General features: G+C 30.2%; 1 protein-coding gene across 1 annotated transcript; it reads left to right on the forward strand.

Annotated features, from left to right (window-relative positions):
- Positions 1–1,596: 1,596 nt before the first annotated feature.
- Positions 1,597–18,083, forward strand: LOC111886137 (uncharacterized). Its single transcript, XM_023882362.3, has 39 exons — positions 1,597–1,839; positions 3,860–3,924; positions 4,075–4,174; positions 4,245–4,352; positions 4,489–4,605; positions 4,993–5,143; positions 5,642–5,889; positions 5,973–6,164; positions 6,291–6,367; positions 7,134–7,251; positions 7,856–7,939; positions 8,042–8,137; positions 8,227–8,328; positions 8,504–8,572; positions 9,179–9,274; positions 9,355–9,462; positions 9,559–9,672; positions 9,817–9,900; positions 9,994–10,122; positions 10,485–10,683; positions 11,359–11,502; positions 11,595–11,638; positions 12,350–12,433; positions 12,526–12,594; positions 12,700–12,776; positions 12,886–12,955; positions 13,503–13,652; positions 13,822–13,887; positions 14,124–14,268; positions 14,469–14,533; positions 15,097–15,162; positions 15,268–15,361; positions 15,472–15,508; positions 16,444–16,501; positions 16,672–16,782; positions 16,887–16,954; positions 17,069–17,135; positions 17,551–17,619; positions 17,769–18,083. Exons 1-39 carry the CDS (start codon positions 1,792–1,794, stop codon positions 17,856–17,858), a joined length of 3,879 nt encoding a protein of 1,292 aa, XP_023738130.1. The 5' UTR covers positions 1,597–1,791; the 3' UTR covers positions 17,859–18,083.
- Positions 18,084–19,629: the final 1,546 nt, after the last annotated feature.

Raw genomic sequence — 19,629 nt, forward strand, 5'->3', positions numbered from 1 at the left:
TTCATAATCTGGTTTTTGTTTAAAAAGAATCTCAAAGGGTATTTTGTGTCTAATTACCTTTGAAGGTGATCTATTAATGATGTAAGTGGTTGTTAAGATGCATTCTCCCCAAAATTTGATAGGTAACATGACTTCAAATCTTAAAGCTCTAGTAACTTCTAGTAAATGGTGGTGTTTCCTTTCGACAACACCGTTTTGTCGGGGTGTGTAAGCACAATTGGCCTTTAAAATAATTCCTTCGGAAGCATAATACTCACTTACGAAACTAGAAGTAAATTCTCCCCCATTATCATTTCTAATTCTTTTAACTTTTTTCCTAAATTGAGTTTCGTGGTACAAAAGTTTATGAGACAATTACTTGCTTCATGTTTATGTTTGATAAGATAGACCCATACACTTCTACTAAAATCTACTATTGTCAAAAAATAACGTGCACCAGTGAGAGATGTGGTACGACAGTTACCCCATATATCACAATGCAATAAATCAAAGCACTCAATAGTTTTAATATAAGAACTAGGAAAGGAAAGCATTGTATGTTTAGCCTTTACACATGAATCACAATTCTTATTTTTTTAAAACAAATGTTAAATTCTTCAAAAACTCAACTCGATGAAGCTTGGATTCCAAAGCATGTCCAAGTCTTTTGTGCAAAATCTCCACATCAGGTGTGACCGACATAGCTTCTCTTTTCTTTGCAACAAAATCCATTTGATAGAGACCCTCCTTACACTTACCCACACTAATCAAGTTCTTCGTTTCTAGTCCCCGTGCCACACAAAAAGCCAGGAAAGAAAGTTACAATACAATTATGTTCTTTTGTCAAGCGACTAACTGATAAAAAAACTTCAGGTAAACTTTATAGTTTTTTTATTTTATTAAATTTCACGTAATATTTAAATATAATAATTGTTATAAATATAATAATAAATACATTTTTTTGATAATACATATCAATTTTATTAATTTACATTCCTTTTAATTTATAAATTTATAAATTAAAGCCTCATTAGTTTCCTTTATTTATTTATCTTAATTATTTATTTAAATTTAAAATAGAAAAAACATTTTAATTTTAATAGTTCAATTATTTTTTTTTCTTATAAATTCAAACAGCTCAAATATTTAGAAACTTCATATTTAATTTTTTCTTTTAAATGAACTCATATAATATATGTAAGTTACACCTAGTAAAATAACATATTGCTATTACAAGTAAAAATAAAGTAAATAGTCTACAAACTCAATATTAGATATTGCTATTACGGATTAGTAAATTATAAAAACATTGCTATTGAATATATAAAAATATAAATATATTACCAATACAAATGAAAAATAGAATAGGTATTATTCGTATAAAAAAATAATACGTTTTTGTTTTGGTCATTTATGTTAATTTGTTTGATGGGTAAAACGACAATATTTGGTCACAAGGATTCAAGGAACATACGCGTCAATCGTAGTCGACAAATCAACCGAAAGCAAGGAGAGTTCTGTAAATTCATAATCCCACAAAAGATCGACTTCCTGTTGAATGACATAAATACCCTCAGCCTCGAAAACGGCCACTACACTATCTCTCCATTAATTACAAATTAGAAAGCTTCTTTTTTTTAATTCAACTTGAGTCTGCGACTCTTTGGTTAAATTTCAGTGCTATAAAATTCTTTAAATTCTCTTTCTCTTCTCTTTGTCACCAACTACCAAGGCCCAACGCCTCCGGTCGCCGGAGCTATTTTACGGCCTCTGATCGGCGGTTTATGCAACGACAGCGGTGGTATCACCGTAATGATGACGCTCCCACGGCGGCTTTCCACGGCGGTTGCTTGTTTTCAGGCATGCTCTCTTTTACTAAAATTTTATCTGCATGCGTGTGCTTCTTTCTTTTTTCTACTAATGATCAATACAACGAATGTGGTATCTACTTCAATCTGTTTTTAGTTTTTTATTAGATTATGAATTTTTTTGGAGAGTTGTTTTGTCGTTGTCGTATCATTTCGTAAGCGCTAGCTGTGTATTAAATGGAACTATAAACAATTGTTTTTAATTAATTTGATTGATTTATTAAAACAGATTTATTTAATATTTGAGAAAAAAACAGAACATTTTCGTGTTTTTTGAAGCGTGATCATTTATTAACTTTCATCTCTGTTTTCAGAAGAACCGTATTTCTACTATTTTTAGAGAATTCAATTCAATTTGAAGGAAAAAGCACAAATACGAATAATTGAAAGACATTAATTAATTATCAACCTAGAATCTAAAAATAGTCTATATAGTCTTAGAAAGGTAAGTAAAGTTAGTTCACTTTTCAGAGACTAAATTTACCCAATACTGCAACTTTTCTGCGATGAAATTAACTTATTTAATTTGGTTAATCTAGCACTGAATATTACAAGGAAAAAGTAATTTTGAAAAAAAAAATGTTAATTAGCTCTGTTCTTTTTTTTTTTCTCCTTCAGAAAAAATAGGTAGGTCGTTCATGCAATTTTGATTTGATATCCCTGATTTAGGGTAATTTGGTTACACTGAAAAAGATAATACAGAAAAATAAAAGATGCGTATATATCCAGTTAATTTTTTTATACGAATTCATTTACAAGATAATCGACATTTTTCTACCATATGCTTTTTTTATTTCAAAAAAAAAAAAGTTATTGTGGTCACAAAATTTCTGGAATTTGAGACTAAATTGTTGACATTCTTCTCCCATGTCTGTGTGAAGCACGCGTGCATTATTCTTTAGCTTTTATAAAGCAATGTTGCATTAATAACTCTGATTAGTATTTAACTATTTTTTTCAAGAAAAGAAATCTTGCTTGAATTTGTTAATACTAACTGGTGAAACTCTGAGTTTTTTTTTTTTTTTTTTTTTTTTTTCATCATTAAGTTCTGGGCAGGCAAAGTTGATGAAAGCGTGTAAAGTGCTATATAGTTAATGAGACGAAATTACCATTTTACCCATACATTCCAAAAACAAAATATTTATCAATTTTAAGATGAGTGGAGCTTGGAGGAAAAAATGGTTAAAATGTAAAGGGCATTAAGCCATGGATTTTTAGCTTAACCCAATAAGCCATTCTGTCCAAACAGCTGTTCAAAAAAAAAAAGAAAAAACAGGCCCCAAAAGATATTTATCATTATTTAAAATAAAAAAAATAATTTCTGTCACTTCATATGATGTACTAACAGATCACTCCATCAATTATTGAGTAGCTAGTATCTCTGTTCCTTGAGGTCTTGTTACTTACAGATCACTTCATCTATTATTTAGAGAATGTTTACCATTTATTTTTTTCTGAATAAATAAATGCAGTCAATGTACTCATCACAAAGAAACATACATTATAATATATGCATGATATACATCTCATACTTTAATAAATATGGTAAGTATAGGCAATGTTATGGATGGGAAAAATCTTTATTTATTATTCAGGTCCCCCTCTATGTATTTGAATATTATGTGGACATTGTTGAATAAGTTTTTCCATACAAAATGTCATTGGTGTATATATCTTTTTTTTCATCTATATCTACCAAAATAAAGATGCATGGAAAAAGGTATTGTTTCATAATACTTTTTTATAACTATATGTTACTATTTTCATTTCTGATGGAAGAAAATATCTTGTTTTGATTACGATGTAATTACTACACAACACTCTCGTAAATAATAATAATAAAAAAGCTGGCCTATGTACTTTCTACAACTAAAAAGCAAACCACAATAAATGGAATGGAAAATGAAAGACTAAACCTATTTAAACCACAATATATTCTTTGTATTTTAAATTAGTCTATCAGTTAATAAAATATTTTGATGACTAATTTACTTGTAAATATATTTTTTCAGATCTTGTTGTTTGTATGTATATGTAATGCAGAAAGGTATAATACACGGATACTTGCCACACAGAGGTGAACTTTTCTTTAATTATGCGATACTTTAATCAACTCATTTGAGTATCTTTTTGGCATATTTGAATATGTGACTTACATTTTTGTTCTCACTATTGGTTATTGTCTTTTTAATTTTATTGATGAGAAGAAATTAATGTGTTGATCTAGTGAAAAACATGGTGAAGAATATTGTGCAATGTATGATATATGTGGAGCACGTAGCGATGGGAAAGTACTTAATTGCCCTTTCGGTTCTCCATCTGTAAAGGTACTAGCTTTTTTCCGGAAAGGGTAATTCAATACATTACACTACCTAAATGTTGTTTGCCTCTTTTCAGCCAGATGATTTATTATCAGCTAAGATCCAAAGTTTATGTCCAACAATTTCTGGAAACATTTGTTGTACAGAAGCTCAATTCGATACATTGCGTACACAAGTCCAACAAGTAACATGTTTTCCTTCTTTTATAAATTATAAACCAAAAAAAAAAAAAAAATTCACCATGTATAGTTTAATGTTATGCACCTTTTATATATAGTTGACTTAACCAAATGGTCAACTTATGTTGACTTTTCTTGCAGGCAATACCTTTTCTAGTTGGATGTCCCGCATGCTTAAGAAACTTTTTGAATCTGTTTTGTGAGCTTACATGCTCTCCACATCAAAGTCAATTCATCAATGTGACTTCGATTTCTAAGGTCAGACTATATTTATATTCTTGACCAATGAGTAGCTATTTTTAGTTCTTAAGATTTATCAGATAGATGGAGGGAAATGTTGAGATTTGACTAAAATAAAAGAAGTGTTTTTCCCATGTTTGATGACAAGAGAAAAGGGGGAGTGGGCTCCATCCCAATAAATGGACTCTCCAATCAAATACACTTTAAGTGTTTGATTCTTTTCTTTTCTTCTTTTGTTTTATATCGTAGAAAAGTGTTTGTTAAAGCTTTGGAGAGTGTGGGTGTAATTTTTGGAGATTTCATTTTCCCATTGGTCTTAGTTGACCCAATGCAGTGCATATTGCATATTTTATATTTCACATTTGTCAATGAAATATTGATTTTTTATTATTATTTTGATTTCAGATAAAGAACAATATGACTGTGGGTGGTATTGACTACTATATAACTGACACATTTGGAGAGGGTTTATTTGATTCCTGCAAGGATGTAAAGTTTGGCACCATGAATTCTCGGGCTATTGAGTTTGTTGGTGCTAGTGCTAAGAATTTCAAAGGTACAGTTTACTACAATATTATTAAAAGGAGTAAATTACACGAATGGTCCTTATGGTTTGGGGTAATTTGCACGTTTGATCCGTAACTAATTTTTTAACTCGGAAGGTCCCTACAGTTTGTTTTTGTTGTGCGTTTGGTCCCTGTTTTACCTAAAAACACTATTTTGCCATTGATTTTTTAAATAAGATGGGGTAGGCAAGGTAAGGTAAGGTGAGGTGGAAGTGAGGTTGGGGGTGTGTTTATTTAAATAAATTAAAGAAACAAGGGCAAAATAGTCTTTTTAGGTAAGTCAGGGTCCAAGCGTGCAACAAAAAACAAACTGTAGGGACCTTCCGAGTTAAAAAAATAAGTTAGGGACCAAACATGCAAATTATCCAAAACCATAGGGACCATTTGTGTAATTTACTCTATTAAAAGAGATATACATTAATTTCGAATCAAATCCTACATTTTTCTTTTTTAAAATTAAATGTTCTGTTTTTTTTTTTTTTTGGCAGAGTGGTTTGCTTTCATTGGTCGAAAAGCAGACCTTCAAGTACCAGGTTCACCTTATGGAATAAACTTTCGTCCAGATGCTGACGTGGCAACAGGAATGAAGCCTATGAATGTGACTACTTATTCATGTGGTGACACGTCATTAGGCTGTTCTTGTGGTGATTGTCCTTCATCTCCTGTTTGTTCAAGTTCTACCCTTTCATCACCTCACAACAAGGGTTCTTGCTCAGTTAAAATCGGCTCTCTTAAGGTAAATTTATTACCAATCTATAAATGTTAACTTTTGCTCACATATTGTGATATTTATTTAGTGATTCTTAAATTTTCTTGTAGGCAAGATGCGTCGAAGTTTCATTAGCAATAGTGTATATTATTTTGGCCTCTTTGTTTCTTGCATGGGGTTTGTTTTATAAAAGAGGAGCAAGGAAAACATCTTTGAGAACTAGACCATTAGTGAATGTGACAAATGGTGGTGATCAAGTACAGCATGTCCATGGGAAAAAAGACAAGAATATCCCCATGCAGGTGCATTATAATTTCATATTTGTTTAATACTGCCCCTTTATAGAATAAATGTATAACATGTAGAAAAATGTTTTGAAGTTTTTATTTGTTCAATAACTATCATCTTATCGATTATGTTAATCTTAGATGCCTGAGGATAACCCTCAAATAGCAAGTGGGGTTCAGCTTTCAGTTGTTCAAGGATACATGGCAAAAACTTTCAGGTCATAACTCATAAAGTCAATTAGTCAATGCTAATAGCTACACATATAAAGAGTTTATAACAAAAAAGACCAAAATAGTTAAAAATATAACACCTAATGTTCACCTTTTCAACATTTATCACAAAAAACGACTACCTATTTCACGTAATTACTTAGTCCCCACCAGAATTTTTTTTAAAATAGTGCAACTTTTTTTTAGGGAAAAAGGACATCATTTCTTTCGCAAAAATGACATCATTTTTTTTTTCGTGAAAATGACATCATTTTTGTGAAAAAGATTCTAAGTTCACGAAAATATGACATGGGGACCCGGGGCCTCTTAAATAACAATTTAGGAACATAAGAGGTCATTTTCTCACATAAAAGAAGTATTGCCCGTTTTTTTTCTGCCACGAAATATGATGTGATCACTAAAAAAACAATCACACTGTTTTTCACAAAATAGGTGGTTATTATCTGATAAAAATAGGAGTGCATATTTGATTGGCAGAAAATTATGTGGGGACCACTAAAAAACAATCTCATTGGATGATTCTTTTTCGTGAAGTATAAAAAAAGTGTTACGTTTTTTTTTTTTTTTTTTTTTTTTTTTTTTTTTTGGTGAGATATGATGTGGGACCACTAAAAAAATTCGAAAAAAACATTGGATGATTCTATTTTGTGAAATGGGTTGTCATTTTGTGATATGACATTCCTAATTTTTGTGTTTTTTGTTAATAATTCTAAAATAAAACCATTAGATCTTGACAGAGACATTATTTTACAGGTTATATGGAGCGTGGGTTGCTAGAAATCCAGTTATTGTCTTGTGTTCTTCATTAGCTGTTGTTCTTCTTCTTGGTTTAGGCTTAATCCGTTTTCAAGTAGAGACACGCCCTGAGAAAGTATGAACTACAACTAATTATTTTTTACTTGAGTTTTCTAATTTACTTTATATCTCAACTCTGTTCATGGTTTACATAAATTGTCCCTGTTGTTATGCAAAATTTACAGGTTAAGTACTCATCTATAATTTTAAACCTTTTTTGTCCCTGAAAGTACGTATTGTAACCCTTTTGTCTGTAGCCAACCTACAATGACTACTTTTCCGTTATCGTTTTTTTTTTTTATTATTTGTTTATTATTTATAGTTGTACTATAGCAATAGGAAACTTTGCATGACCAGTTTTCCTATTGCTACAATAAAATTATAACTAACAACTTTCTTAAAAAATCGTATAAAGACAAAATAGTCATTTTTTGGTTGAAATTAAGGGGTACAATACTTGCTTTCATAGACAAAAAAGGTTGAAATTAAGGATGAGGACCAAATCCGTAGTTTTTACATAACTACATGGACTATTTCTGTAGTTTACTCCTCTTGACTTAACATATACAGACCTTCTTAACCCATAAAGTCAAAAAGAATATATGTAGTCCTATATTCATTAAGCAGATTAAGTTAAAAAGAAACAGGGACTTATTATCTTTGTACTTTTATTATTGCAGCTTTGGGTAGGCCATGGGAGTAGAGCTGCAGAAGAGAAACAATACTTTGATAGCCACCTTGCACCTTTCTATAGAATCGAGCAGGTGACTATCTATCTGCATAATTAGTTTTTCTAGATATTGACACATTTTCAAATATTGTTTTTGTTTACATTTTGATATAATGCATCCAACCATAATATACAGCTCTTATTGGCGACTAAACCTTTGGCTACACATGAGAAACCACCAACTATTGTGACAGAGGAAAATATTAAGTTGCTTTTTGCAATACAAGATAAGGTACTATTTGATTTTACTTCCTAATTATCAATGCCATGATATTTTTGGTTATTGTGTTGAGAAATGTATAAGTTGAAATGTTTTAATAGGTAGATGGAATTCGAGCAAATTATACTGGATCATTGGTTTCTTTGACAGACATATGCATGAAACCTCTGGGTGAGGCTTGTGCTACACAAAGTATTCTTCAGGTAATTCTTTTTTACTGTGATAAATTTTGTAGTTTTTGACATTTAAACCTATATGGAAGCTTTCATAATATAATGAATTACAAGTTGAAGAATTCCTCTATTTAGATTATACATAATTGTACCATATGTTGTGTATTGTCTAATGATTTATTTTTTTTTTGTTTTTATTTTGTAGTATTACAAAATGGATCCTAAAAACTTTGAGAATTATGGGGGTATTGAACATGCTGAATACTGCTTTCAGGTATAAATACTTGTCTGGAAAAAATCCATGTTTCATATTAACCAACTAATCCCAACAATGTTATTTATGCATGGTTGCAAATTTTTATTTCTATATTGGTATTTTATAAAGAGTAAATTACACGAATGGTCCTTATGGTTTAGGGTAATTTACACGTTTGGTCCCTAAGTTATTTTTTTAACTCGGAAGGTCCCTATTGCTTGTTTTTGTTACGCGCTTGGTCCCTGTCTCACCTAAAAAGACTATTTTGCCCTTGATTTTTTTAAATTTATTTAAATAAACACACCCCCAACTCCACCCCTCACCTTACCTTACCTACCCCACCATTTTTTCGTATTTAAATAATGGTCGTTTTAGGTAAGACAGGGACCAAACGCATAACAAAAACAAACAATAGGGACCAAGCCTGTAACAAAAACAAATAGTAGGGACCTTCCGAGTTAAAAAAATAAGTTAGGGACCAAACGCGCAAATTACCCCAAACCATAGGGACCATTCGTGTAATTTACTCTTTTATAAATCATATCCTTGCATGTAACATGTCTTTGGCATCTATCATGAAAATTAAAGCAATCTGAAATTGGTTATTTGGATGATTTATGATAGCATTACACTTCTGATGAGAACTGCATGAGTGCATTCAAAGGCCCACTAGAACCAAGCACAGCATTAGGAGGTTTCTCTGGTAGCAATTACTCTGAGGTAATTCCATGATATATTATTTTTTTATTGCAACTTTTTATATGTTTTATAGTGACCCTACAACAATGATTAAAAGACAGGCTTCTGCATTCATCATAACTTATCCTGTGAACAATGTGATTGATAAAGAAAGCAATGAAACTAAAAGGGCAATTGCATGGGAGAAAGCCTTCATTAAATTAGTGGAGGTTTGTCTTTTTTCCTTTTTTCTCTTTTCTTTTCAGTTGAAATGGACACTTTTTTTATGACATATCACTTTATTTTCTACTCTTAATACATATCAGGATGAGCTCCTGCCAATGGTGGCATCTAAGAATTTGACATTATCCTATTCTTCTGAAAGCTCTATTGAAGAAGAATTGAAAAGAGAAAGTACTGCAGATGCTATAACAATTTTGGTAAGAGCTTGTTTTTTGTTCTTGTGTGTGTGTGTGTGTGTGTTTGATCTTTGTCCATCACGTGGGAAATTTTGATGGTGTTTTAGTTTGATAGATCTAACTTCAAGTGAAAATACATGGTTTATATTTCTGCTTATTTTTCAGATAAGTTACCTTGTGATGTTTGCTTATATATCTTTGGCATTGGGTGACACTCCTCGCTTCACATCATTTTATATTTCGTCCAAGGTATTTTCATCATCTAGCAATGCCTTTAAATAATAATACTTTTAAGATAATCACTATTCAACATTTTAATTATTAAATATTCTTATACCCTAGGTATTGCTTGGGCTTTCTGGAGTAATGCTTGTCATGCTATCAGTTATTGCATCAGTTGGTTTTTTCAGTGCAATTGGAGTAAAATCTACACTTATCATCATGGAAGTCATCCCTTTTCTTGTTTTGGCTGTAAGTTTCATCCTTTTCTGTATCATTAATACTCTCCAATTGTTTGTATATGAACAATAATAACGGTTAAATGCAAGAAATCGCAACTTACTTTTGTATATTTATCTACTACAACATTGTATTTTCAAAAATATACCAATTATAGCTTTCTTCATTGCCATAATTGGGAGAACTTTCAAAGTACAATGCTATAATTAGGTGGATTTTTCCAAGTATAATGCCTTACTAAAGAGAAAATGAAAATAAGATGCTATGATAAAGAGATAATTAAAAGTACATTGCTATTTCTTTCATGTTTCTCTTTAAGTAAGATTGACCTATATGAGATGAAGAGATTATTAATCTGGTATATGTTTTGAAAGGTTGGGGTAGACAACATGTGCATTCTGGTGCATGCGGTTAAAAGGCAACAAGTGGAGTTGCCTTTGGAAGGCCGAATAAGTAATGCACTTGCAGAAGTGGGACCATCTATAACTCTCGCCAGTCTGTCTGAAGTTTTGGCATTTGCGGTTGGAAGCTTTATTCCTATGCCAGCATGTCGCGTATTTTCCATGTTTGCAGGTTAGACATGGATTTTTGTTTATGTGACATGAAATAGCAACATACTTTCATTTATCTTTGTTTATAGCATCCTACTTTTGTTTCTTTCTATTAACACATTGTCCTTTCTATACTTTATATTAAGGCATTATACTTTGAAAAATCTACTATGTTATAGCATTGTAGTAAAAATCTACTCAATTATAACAGTGAAAATTGTTTTGTATTTTGATAACATGGTGGATTTTTTTTTTTTAAATACAATGTTGTATTAGAAAAAATGAAAGTAGAATGCTATAACAAACAAATCAATGAAAGTACATTGCTATATCTTGCATTTAACCCTTGACAATGACCTAAATGCGACAAATGGCAACATACTTTCATTTATTTGTTAGTTAAAGCATCATCCTATTACAGTTTCTTATTACTATTATTGTACTTTCAGTTTTTCTTTTTCTTATTGAGATACTACTTCGATAAATCTACCCATTTATAGCAGTGAAATTGTTTTGTATTTGGATCACATTGTTACAATTGGGGGGGTTTTATTTAGAGTAGAATGTTGTAATAGAAAGGAATGATATTAGGATGTTATAATATACAAATTATTTAAGTATGATGCAATTTCTTGCATTTGACCCTTGATAATACTATAATGGACTTGTGTAACATTGCTTCACACTTACATTTCAGCACTGGCTATTCTCTTGGATTTCCTTCTGCAAGTCACTGCTTTTGTAGCTTTGATTGTTTTTGATTTTATGAGAGCTGAGGACCAGAGGATTGATTGTTTTCCTTGTATTAAAGCTTCGAGTTCAGTTTCTGATACTGATCAAGGTCTGTGAAAGGTCTACCTTATTCAATTTTACTGCATTAATTATATTTTATTTTGCATAATATAAAGGGTTTTGAAATCATTGCTATTTCAGTTAATAATCAGAGAAAATCTGGATTACTTACTCGGTATATGAAGGTATATAACATGTTTCCATCATCTATGAAATGTTTTTTCTTTTTCTTTTTTCTTTTTTTGTATCTGCACAATGGTATGATCACTGAGGCTAGAAGTTTTAGGTAAGGAAATGGTAAAATGAAATGAGTTTATTTTATGGATATAGAGAAGCATGTGACATATCATTAAAATCTAGGGCTAAATTATAGAAAACTTACTTCCATTTATAGGTGTATTATAGCATCCTACTTTCATTTCTTTCTATTACAACATGGTACCTTTGTTATTTCTTATAAAGGCATTGTAGTATAACAAAAAGGTGAACAGTCATAACATTGTAGTTTGAAAATTATACTTAACTATACAACATTGTAGTTTCATACTTTCATTTATTCTCTTCTTGGACATTATACTTTGAAAAATCTAATCAATTAGAGCAGTTACTTTCATTTCTTTCTATTATAGCATCTCACTTTCAATTCTTTCTTATAAAAGCATTATAGTTTGAAAAATCTACCAATTGTAGCAGTGAAAATTGCTTTGTATTTGGATGACATTTCCATATCTGGGCAGATTTTTTAAAGTATAATGTTAATAAACTAATGAACAAAAATATGTTGCTATTTTTTGCATTTTACCCATTATTTATATGCAAGTATCAGTGTGTGAATAGTTTTCTTTATGAAATAGCTTTATGTGGTCACATTGTTTCAAATTTATGCTACTTTTCAGGAGGTTCATGCACCCATCTTGGGTCTATGGGTAGTCAAACTTGTAGTCATTGCTGTGTTTGCTGCATTATCATTGGCCAGCATTGTAAGTTTTTTCATTGGAATATTCTTAATCTGTTATCCAATAATTTTTCATTTCACACCCCTCTAATATTTTTCATCTTAATTATTTATAAGGCATTATGTACAAGGATTCAACCTGGTTTAGAACAACAAATAGTTCTGCCTCGAGACTCATATCTTCAGGTATCATAAGCTTCTGAATTCTGATACAACGATTTATAAAAAATTGAACTCATGTGGTAACGTGTCAACAATTGAATCATTTTTAAAACGTTATTTCTTCTGCAGGGTTATTTTAATAATGTCTCAGAGTATCTCAGAATTGGTCCACCTCTATATTTTGTTGTGAAAAACTATAATTACAGGTATATTTTTTTTTCTCCTTAATGAACACTTTTGATGAAGTTCATTTCAACTTGTAATGTAGACTACACGTTTTTGTTTTTTTCACATTAAGTTTTCGTGTTTTCTCAGTTCAGAATCAAGACATACAAATCAGTTGTGCTCCATCAATCATTGTGATGCAAACTCCCTTTTGAATGAGGTATGAAAGTGTTAATTATTTGGGAAACTGTTTGGTTGGATGGAATGGAATTATGATGAAAGGAGTAATGGAATGAGTTGTTAATTCTATTGTGTACAATATATAATTATAATTAATAAACTTTTATTTACAAAAATAAAAAATTATACATAACAAAAGCTCATTAAACCCCATTAAGTTAATGAAAGTAATCTTTTTCAGTTATTCTAAAATTTAAAAAGTAATTTATTTATAACAAAAAAAGGTTTGTCTCATTAAAATTACATAATAGAAATTGCTTTGTTATCTTAGAGCATTTATGTCAACTTACTTTGTGCTGCTTTGTAATATGGGTGATAATAAGCACCAAATATGAAGTCCTAGAAGGATACAGTTATGACAAAAAGTTAGAGTTACTCCATATTCTAAAGCTTCCTTTTAGTTTTTCTCTATAACTTTTACTTTTAATCTTATATTATTTAATTCTGTTTCCATATTTCTATAATTTAAAAGGAAATGGAATATTAATCGAATACCTTGTGTTGAAGTTAAAATTTATTAATTGCAGATATCAAAGGCATCTCTTGTACCTACATCAAGCTACATTGCAAAACCTGCTGCTTCATGGCTTGATGATTTTCTTGTTTGGGTATCTCCAGAAGCTTTTGGATGCTGCAGAAAGTTCACTAATGGAAGTTATTGCCCCCCTGATGATCAGGTTTAACCACTTCCAATATTCTTGCTTCCTTTAACACACAACTTTGTCTTCCAAAATTATCATCATATATCTCAGTTGATGTCATCTGTAGATTGTTTAAAATCATTAAGCTGAATCTAAATATGTCAAAAGAAGTGTATGTACTAAAAGTATATGATGTTTCTTTCAGCCTCCTTGTTGTTCTTCTAGTGATGGTTCTTGTAGCACAAATGGATTTTGCAAGGACTGTACCACGGTAACTGCTTCAATAAATTGTTACTTAGTTTATATTATTTTATTAGGACATTGTACTTTGAAAAATATAACCAATTATAACATTTAAAAATGCTTTGTAATTTGATGATACTGCTATAATCAGGTAGATTTTCTTACATAGAATGTCTTTAATAGAAAGAAAGGAAAATAAAATGCTATAGTAATCATTTCATGAAAAGCACATTGTTTGTATTTAACCTATATTATGATTTCCAGTGTTTTCGTCACTCAGATTTCCAAAATGATCGTCCAACTACACCACAATTCAAGGAGAAGCTTCCATGGTTCCTTGATTCTCTCCCTTCTGCTGATTGTGCAAAAGGTGGCCATGGAGCTTACACGAATAGTGTGGAACTTACAGGTTCACTAATTTTAATATTTTTAAAATTATGTTATTGAAATGTACTATGAATTTAAACACAAAGAACAAGTCATTCATGTTGTTGAAGCACTATTTTCACATAAGAAAGTGACTTAAAATAGTGTACAACTAATTTTAATATCATTGAAGTGATGCTTACATCAGCATGACTATAATAATAGTTTACATTTTGTCCTCAGGTTTCGAGAATGGTATTATTCAAACATCTTCCTTTCGTACATATCACACACCCCTGAACAAACAGGTAGCAAATCTAGCTAATTATAATGATGTCATCTGAATATAAAACAATTTTTAATGCTATAATTGGGTAGATTTTTTAAAGGAGAATGTCCTAATAGGAAAAATAAAAAAGGGATTGTGAAAGTATTGGGTTGTTTGGGATTGCTTATTAAAACAATTTATGTATTTTGGTAAAGTTACTTATTAGCTTATCCAGTACTCAAATTAGCTTATTAAATTTAACGTCACGAAACCACTATAAGCTGATAAAATGAACAAGTTTTCCAAAAGTGCTTATTTAAGTAAATAAGAGAAGCTATTTTGTTAAATCCTAAAATTAGTTTATTAGCATTACCAAAACGCAATAAGCTAATAAGCACGTTACATAAGCAATCACAAACTCCCCCTACAATGCCCTGATAAGAAAAAATAAAGCTACAGTAATAGAAAGAAATGAAATTCGGATGTTATACTACACAAATAAATGAAATTTTGTCAGTATTTCATACATTTAGCCCTATTAAAACATAACCAAGTACTTTATATCATGTCCTTAATTCATCAGGTTTTTTGTTTTTAATCCAGGTTGATTTTGTTAACTCAATGAGGGCTGCACGAGAATTTAGCTCAAGGGTTTCTGATTCCTTAAATGTAATACAATAGTTAAACAGGAAATGCCTTGTTATAAATCTGTTTTGTATTTTTATATATTTAAAAATGATGTTTTTACTATATAACATTTACCTCCTTTTGCAGATTGAGGTGTTTCCTTATTCTGTATTTTACATGTTCTTTGAGCAATATCTTGACATATGGAAGACAGCATTGATTAGTCTTGCAATAGCCATTGGTTAGCCATTTTTCATAAAAGGAATTCTAGTGTTCTTCTCACTTTTATTAGTTAAATGGATGCTTAATTACTTCTAAATTGTGATAAATTACTTCCCCATGATTCTACAGGTGCTGTATTTGTTGTCTGCTTGGTTATTACATGTAGGTAAGTTCCATTCCCCTTATGGTAGGACTGACATACTCTATTTTTCTTATCTGTTTGGTGTGATGGAATGGAATTGATGAAGGAATGGAATGTAAAGGTCATGGAATGGGCAATAGGAATGATATGAATTTTCATCGGAATATTTTATATTTATGCATACTTATAATTCTATTCTATACATTATTTAATTATAATTAATGGTGTTTTTGTTACAAAAGTAGGAAATAACATTTATAAGAGTTCATTAAAATTCAAACAAGATTATAATAAAAAAATATATTTTCTAGTTACTTTTAGAAAATAAAATTGTAGTTTAACTAATAGAAGGAAAGTTAAAAAAAAAAAAGGATGTGTCGATAAAAATACATAAATAAAAATGGGCTATGTTGTAGTTTTTCATTCCATTCTATGATGGGATGAATTTACAACATGAGAAGGAATGAAAATTAACAAAATGGAAGGAATAACATTCCTTTGAAAATGGTCAAAGGAATATTTTTGGAAGTAATAGAATCTATCAAAGGAATTGGAATCTACAGGAATTGGAATGATCAAAAAGAAGTCATCATCTGCCACACATTTAGTTAGAAGAAAATGGAATGAAATTCATTAGTAAATTAAAACTACATAAAGACTATAATTTTATTTATATAAATATATTTAATTTGTTTACAGAAAGATATAAGTTTGAAATCATTATTTTTAATTATTTCAGTAGATATACATAATGGGGGTATTTTTGTATTCTAATGGCATAATTCATCAAAATAGATTTCATTAGAAACCAGGAGAACCAACACACCCTCAGCTTTTTTTTTTTCTTCATTCCACTATATTGAACCATTCCATTCCTTCTCTGATTCCATCATGCCAAAAAACTACCAAAGTTTGAGTTAAATGCTGATTTCTTTTCCTCTTTTTTGCTTCCATTTCAGCCTATGGAGCTCGAGTATCATTGTACTTGTGCTGGTGATGATTCTTGTGGATATGTTGGTATGTTTCATTCCTAAGCTCAACAATTCCAAAGTGTTATTGTTGAATTATGTTAGTATATATATATATATATATATATATATATATATATATATATATATATATATATATATATATATATATATATATATATATATTGTGGAAATGATTTGTTCCTGAATTGTGTGAAGGGAGTGATGGCCATTCTGAACATCCAACTGAATGCTGTGTCTGTTGTTAACCTCGTGATGTCAGTGGGTATTGCTGTCGAGTTTTGTGTACATATAACACATGCTTTCTTGGTAAGTCATACTCTCCCAATTTTATCTTTGAAATTTCCTGTTGCTTATGTATAATTCAAGGGGTAGAAAGGTCATTTCTCACTGCTATTTTGCTCTGCTGGCAGGTTAGTAGCGGTGATAGAGATCAGCGGACAAAGGAGGCTTTGGGTACAATGGGTGCTTCAGTTTTCAGGTTTCCAGTTTTTCTTTTTTCTCACTGCTTAGTTTATCCTATGCTAACTTAGCATTTTATATTTTGATAAAAAAGACTGAAACGCTAACATTATTTTTGTTCTTTCTTCTGCAGTGGAATAACAATTACAAAGCTAGTAGGAGTAATCGTCCTCTGCTTCTCAAGGACCGAAATATTTGTGGTATTACTCTAATCTTAAAATTGCATTGGTAAATAAGATTTCAGAAGGAGGGCATTTATTTAACATACAAGATATGTAAAGTGTTTTCTTCATGTTCCACCTTTTCGGTTGGAACAAAATCAATCAACGTAAAATGCACACCAAACAAGACTATCATGGATTCATATCATGTCTACAAAAGTTGTTTATCATGATCTCAAACATTTCTACATAAATATATGGAATTTTTGTTTGTGGAATTTATAGTAAAAATAGACTATTTATGCCCCAAAGTTAGACCACCAACTATATATATATATATATATATATATATATATATATATATATATATATATATATATATATATATATATATATTCTCATTATATGATCCACTTTATTTACTACTTACTTAACATTTGATTTTGGTATGCAGGTTTACTACTTCCAAATGTACCTTGCATTGGTTCTTCTTGGTTTCTTACATGGGCTCATTTTCTTGCCAGTAAGTTATTATAACCATTTCTCCATGGTTCTTGCCTCATACATTCTTTTTCCACATGAAAAAGAATTCATTTTGTCACATTGGCATAGTCTGACTTCCATTCCAATGCATATCAAACACAGTACAAACTAATGGTTATATGTTTGTAGGTGGTACTAAGCATGTTTGGCCCACCTTCTAGACGTGTTCTTGTTGAGAGGAAAGAAGATAACAAGTCTTCCGCTTCATCATCATTATAACTTAGATTCTTTCAATCTTGTTCTCTCTCTCAATCATTCTCAATTTCTCATAGGCAAATTTTCTCATGAAAAAAATGAGGGTGAACACAATTAATGTGTAAAGTGATAAAATATAGAGCTATCTTAAGTTATATAGACTACACGTGAGCATAGATGTAACTTAACTTCTATCCATTTATGTAATTATAAACTACTCATAGCTCGTAACTCATTATTATGGATTCAGTCTGTGTCTAATTGATTTTTTTTTTTTTTTTTTTTTTTTTTGGTTTTGTAATTAGCTTTGATTTTGTTTGAGTTTTGATTTGGAGTTGGATTTGGATTTGGTTTTGTTTTCATTTTGGTATTATCTAGTTTGATTTTAGGGTTTAAGCCAAAGAAGATGGGGAATATATTTTTTAGGGTTTTCTCCAAAAAGGATGAAAATTTTGAAGGAGATTGAATATGAGGCAAAATAGGCCATTTACTTATACTTAACACCCATTTGTTAATGTCGTACATGTTAGGGCCCATTTGTACAATAAAATATGTTTTAGGGACTGACTGCAAAAAAAAAAAACATATGGACCGAAACCATAATATTTTTCATGAAGTAGATGATGCACTAAATTTGTAATTTAGTGTACAGTATAAATCCATTCAATCTCATTGCCATTTTGGAGATGAACAGAAATGAAAGTAATTGATATGTTCATAAAAATATAAAGAATTTGTTTTATTATTTTTTTATTTGAGTGCATAATTAGAAAATATCAAAGTTAAAGTAACATAGATATCTATTTTGCTTAAGCTTTTTGACACTTGCACACTCACATACCAGTTATTCGCGTTGTGGTTGAAGTGTTGAACACATAATGGATCCCCTTGGTTGGTGGAATGTGACGTATTAATTTGAAAAGGCAATGTGCCAAATTTATTCGACGTTTCCTTGTTAAACACTCAACAAAATCTCATTTCACCTTTTATTTCAATTCTTGCCCACAATTTCTAGATTTTGTAGGTTTATTCGTGCAAATTACTCATTTGCTCCTCTTGTAAAAATTCATTTTATGAAAATAAAACTTTAGACACATCATTTAAAAAAAATAATTTCCAATATGATTTGAACTGGTTTCTTTAAACATTACTTGACGTCTCTTCGATTAGTTAAACTTTCAAACAACGGGTCATGGAAACCTTGGGATTCCATTTTTCTAGTTGTTGTGTTTCATCGTCATCATAATTAATTTGGCTGCATTTCGGTTTCTTTTTATCTAATAAATGCAGTCGTAGAAACCTTTAAAGCATCATTGACATACCTAATCCATAGCATCCATCATCCATGTGCAAACGTTTAACCAAAACATAGAAAATAAGCCATGAAACATATTGTTACAATTGGGTTTCTTTTTATCTAAAATTTGTGAAAGTTTTATTTTTAGCTTTGAGAGTTATTTCCTTTTAAAACTCGTCCATTTATCCACTAACAAGCATTAAAATATAAATTGGTTCCGTTTTTAAATCTATTTTTCTTCAAAATAGTTGTATCCTAATAGACAATTAATCCAAATCATATAAAATTATACTTGTATGCAACTATATTAACGAATTGTTTTAAATAAAATGTTATGTGAGAGGGAATGAAGTATACAATGAATGGATTCGATATTTTGTATGATAGATTTTCCTTAATTATAATGAAAACATAATACTTAAAAAAAAAAAAAAAAAAAAAAAGAATATAGAATCAACCAAAACCCCCCAACATCTCCTAAACCTTTATTCTTTGTGT

Source organism: Lactuca sativa, chromosome 2 (assembly GCF_002870075.4).
Source record: "Lactuca sativa cultivar Salinas chromosome 2, Lsat_Salinas_v11, whole genome shotgun sequence".
NCBI classification, from domain to species: Eukaryota; Viridiplantae; Streptophyta; class Magnoliopsida; order Asterales; family Asteraceae; genus Lactuca; species Lactuca sativa.